This window comes from Mus pahari, chromosome 21, assembly GCF_900095145.1.
Source record: "Mus pahari chromosome 21, PAHARI_EIJ_v1.1, whole genome shotgun sequence".
Lineage (NCBI taxonomy): Eukaryota > Metazoa > Chordata > Mammalia > Rodentia > Muridae > Mus > Mus pahari.
The window spans coordinates 17,693,344-17,697,876 of record NC_034610.1 but is presented as its reverse complement, the minus strand read 5'-3'; the positions used below and the strand labels follow the sequence as shown (position 1 = coordinate 17,697,876).

The 4,533-nt window shown below is 33.2% G+C and overlaps 1 protein-coding gene across 1 annotated transcript; it reads right to left on the bottom strand.

Annotated features, from left to right (window-relative positions):
- Positions 1-346: 346 nt before the first annotated feature.
- LOC110338493 (gastrula zinc finger protein XlCGF26.1-like) lies at positions 347-4,308 on the bottom strand. The gene is given in 4 exon segments (XM_029533192.1): positions 347-698; positions 700-1,915; positions 2,809-2,935; positions 4,279-4,308. Coding segments are annotated over 4 exon segments (1,725 nt in total).
- Between the last annotated feature and the right edge of the window lie 225 nt (positions 4,309-4,533).

The following is a 4,533-nucleotide window of genomic DNA, read 5'->3' as shown; positions in this document are numbered from 1 at the left end:
CCCCTCTCCAGTCCGCTCTCTCCCCGGCAGTGCACCGGAGCAAAGATGGCTCGCCTCAAATCTGTCATTTTAAATTAATGTATGTTTATTACAATTTATACTTCAAGTTCCCTGATCACATTGAAAGCTTCTTGTAGATTAAGAGATGAACAACAGGCAACTACCTCCTTAAATCAAAGTAGTTCCAAACTGTTTAATAGTTAATTTATTAGTTAAAACTATTAGGTCTTTTGTTTAAAAAGCAGACATGTTTGCTTTGGGAGCAGGCTCCAAATTAAAATATAAATAGGATTCAGATGTAGCATTTTACTGTCCCTTTATTTACAATTTCTTTGTAATAACTGTTCTAACAACTGCTTGTGTCTCTGATAAATGTTTCTCTCCTGTATGGATTCTTTGATGACATGTAAGATAGGATTTCTGGGTTAAAGCATTTGTCCCATTCACCTCATCCATAATGTTTATTTACTGTATGATTTTTCTGATGATTTCTAAGAAAGCGTTTACTGGAAAAGCATTTATCACATTCACTACATTTGGAAGGTTTCTCTCCTGTATGAATTCTTTCATGAATCATAAGGTATTATTTCTGGCTAACAGATTTGTCACATTTACTGCATCTGCAAGGTTTCTCTCCTGTATGGATTCTTTGATGACTTCTAAGTTTGCCTCTCTCAGTAAAGCATTTGACACGTTCATTTGTAAGGTTTCTCACCTGTATGAATTCTCTGATGTCTTCTAAGAGCACCTTTGTAGGTAAAGCCTTTGTCACATTCACTACATNCTGTATGAATTCTCTGATGTCTTCTAAGAGCACCTTTGTAGGTAAAGCCTTTGTCACATTCACTACATCTGTAAGGTTTTTCTCCTGTATGAAATCTTGAATGACTTCTAAGATTGTATTTCTTGGTAAAAGACATGTCACATTCACTACATTTGTAAGGTTTATTTACAGTATGCATTCTCTGATGAACTGTAAGATGGTATTTCCTGGTAAAGAATTTCTCACATTCACTACATTTGTAAGGTTTTTCTCCTGTATGAATTCTCTGATGAACAGTAAGATGGTATTTCCGGGTAAAGCATTTCTCACATTCACTACATTTGTAAGGATTCTCTTCTGTATATGGTCTACAATAGTATACAGGTTGAAAGAGTGTACAGGATGGCATTAGTCCTTGATTACATTCATAGGGCCTCTCTCCTCCAAGAATTTTCTGCTGTTTTCTGAGACCTGAGTAGTAGATAGAGGATTTGTCACAATTACTGCCTTTGTAAGTATTTGCTTCAGAGTAGATCCTGTAATGTTTTTCAAAACCTGATGTATGATAAAAGCACTTACCACATTCTGAACATTTGTAAGGATATTGTCCATAATGAATTTTGAAATGTACTTTGAGCTGTGACAAATGCAGAAAGGATTTAGTACATTTTGTACATTTATAGGATGTCTCTCTATTATGAGCTTTCTGATGTCTACTGAGGCTTGAGTATATCTTGAAACATTTCCCACATTTCCTGAAATTCTGTGGTTTCTTTCCAGTACTGTTAGTTTGTTTAAGCATGAGTTTATGTTTAGAGTCATGGAGCTTTACACACTCTGTAGTATTCAGTTCTTTCTCTCCTATGTGGATTATCTGTTTCTGTCTAATGATAGAACACACATTCAAACAGATTACACAGTCTTTAAATTTATAAGGTTCATCTCCAGTCTTCCCAATTTTTTGTCTGTTTAGGTTAGATGTTTTAACAGATGCATCTTTATGTTTAGTTTTAAAATGTGTACCATGAGATGATTCATGAAGAATTTTGACACGCTCATTATATTTATATGACTTTTCATAGATATCCACATGCTCGTGGACAATATGATTCATGCCTTGATCCAAGACTTTCTTACATTTATGGTGATTCTCTAAAAAAAGAAAAAAAGTCAGTTAGGGAATAGAGTGGTTAATGCATGTATTCTCTAGAAAAAAAAAGTCAATTAGGGAATGGGGATTAATGTATGTGTAAGAGATTCAATAACCTTTGTTTCTCAAATTTTACAAAGAAAGGTAAATTAGCCATTATCAAGGAAAGAGGTCTTTTCTGTGTCACAATCACTAAATGGATGCTCAGAAGAACCTCAATTTTGGTCTATATCAAATGAATGGAAATTAAGAGCCTTCTAAATCTAACTTAAACACTGTCCCTTGCAAATGTTAGGAAAAAGAGGTGATTAAGCAGTAAAGAACTTTAAGATAGGAACTGTTTGAAGAATCATATAAACAAGGTCAGCTAGGAATTCATTATTTAACTTAAATTGGCATGGAGCTCACCATATACCCTAGCTTCGACATCCAAAGTACTAGGAAAAAAATCATTCTGTAACAGTACTAAAGATAGAGAGCATATGTCAAAGCGTAAAGAAATAAGTAAAAAATTCTCATATAACCAGATCCTTCTCTATTTGAAACCTTCTACATTTTAAAATTCTGAAATAAGTGAACAGTTTAATTCAATGGTAAAGATTTAAAATTGAACTTATTATATTTACAAAAATATATTTCACTTCTATGGATATTCAATATCCTTTGAATTTTGATGTTTTGATTGAAAAGGGTTAAAACAAGACTACACAGAATACAGTACTGGTTATTAGTCCTGAAAATACAAAGAAATGTAAAGGAAACACCCTGAAACTGTTATGTTAATTACCAGAATTTTCTTTATTCTGGGAGTCTGTAGACATTTCAGAGTTTCCTTCTACAAAGATATGTAAATTGAAAGGACTAATTTGGACTTCTACAAGAAGAGTATTCTCACCCACAAAGGATAGATTATTGTAATTCTCCATCATCACCTCTCTATACAATGACTTCTGAGAAAAGCTGAGGTATTCCCATTCCTCCACTGAGAACTCCACAGCCACATCCTTGAATGTTAACAGACCCTGTAATAGAAAATTACCAATTTACTGTTTGATGTTGGACAAAAATGTTTTCCCAGTTAAGAAAGACCTAAAGAATAAGACATAATTTGTGATATGGATGAGTCATAGCAAGTATTCAAGTACAAAAGTTTTCTAGAAGGGCCATAGAGGTGTGTCAGAAGTTATGCATCTTCTATAGATAATATATAGAATGGCATACTATAGTGTTCATATTTATGTTTCTGCTCTTTAGGACTTTGCTGATGTTCTCTAAAACTGAGAAATAGACAAAGGATTTACCACCATCATTATGTTTGAAAATATTGTTTGCAGTTTGAATATTGTAGTATCTTTTAAAGTCCCCTAATATGTCATTGTTTGCCAGCACCATCATGGTAGTATACAATGAAATTTGAATCCCAGTTCTATGAGATCTAATGCTCTCTTCTTATCTCAACATGCAGGAATAATACAGAGCACATATGCATAGAGTCAGTAAAATGTACCAACATATATAAAAAAAACTAAAATTCTATTTTAATAAAAGATGCTGTTTATTTTCTATGTCTGTTAAACAGGATAACATAATAGTCTTACCATCAGTAAACTTTTAAAACATATATTGCAAACATTTGATGTCTAGGTGCAGGACTAGACCTTGATGAATTAAACAAAATCCAAGTATCACACCACAAATGGTCAAGTTATAACAAGTAAAACTATACTTCAAAATTCTACAATGTCAACCTTGCTCAAATATGGACACTTGATCAATCTTTTGTGCAGTTTTTTCTGACTGGACTCTCTTCTAGCATTCTCAGTTGACATTCTGAGGCCTAGGAACAATGCTGCAAATGTTCTAGAAAATAATCGGTAAAACATGAAATGCAGAATTCTAGCTCTACTCTTTCATAAATTCTACTCTTCCATATATTGCTCATTGATGTAGGTGTCCATGTATATGTAGGTGCACATTCATAAGCTTGTTTCTGAAAACCTGATCATTCCTGAAATGCTATTTATATGGCACATAAGAGATTTCTTCTTCAATAATATAAAAGGACACATGTCTATTCGATGTTGAAATTAGACAAAAATGTATCCTTTGGGTGTCATTTACAATAGATTCCATTCTAGAATTGCATGCTAAGTCTAAGGAAATTTAAGTCTTCATATTATAATATTGAGGGAAAATATAATGGGACAAGGTTGTGCTATGCTAATTTTGATTATCAGAAATGAAAGTGAAGATAAATCATAGAACATAAACCCTTGAGCTAACATTACCAGATGCAGATAACTAAAGTTTTTAAAGGGTTCAATAAGAAATACAACTTTCAAAGAAATGTGGATATGGGACTGACCTCGGACACATTTACCAGGGAAGCAGTCATTCTTCTTGTTGCTCTTCTCTGAGTTTCTGTCTCAAGAATAAAGGCTAGAATTTGTGACAAAATTTCACATAAAGGTGTCAAAAATACAAAGCCAATATTAATAAAACTCTCTGTGGACAATGCCAAACCATATAAGAAGACATGCCCCGCCCTCACACCAAAATGATATCAGGGATCTTGTCAACATTCCTACATATAGAAGAACATGTAATGATATATTTAGTG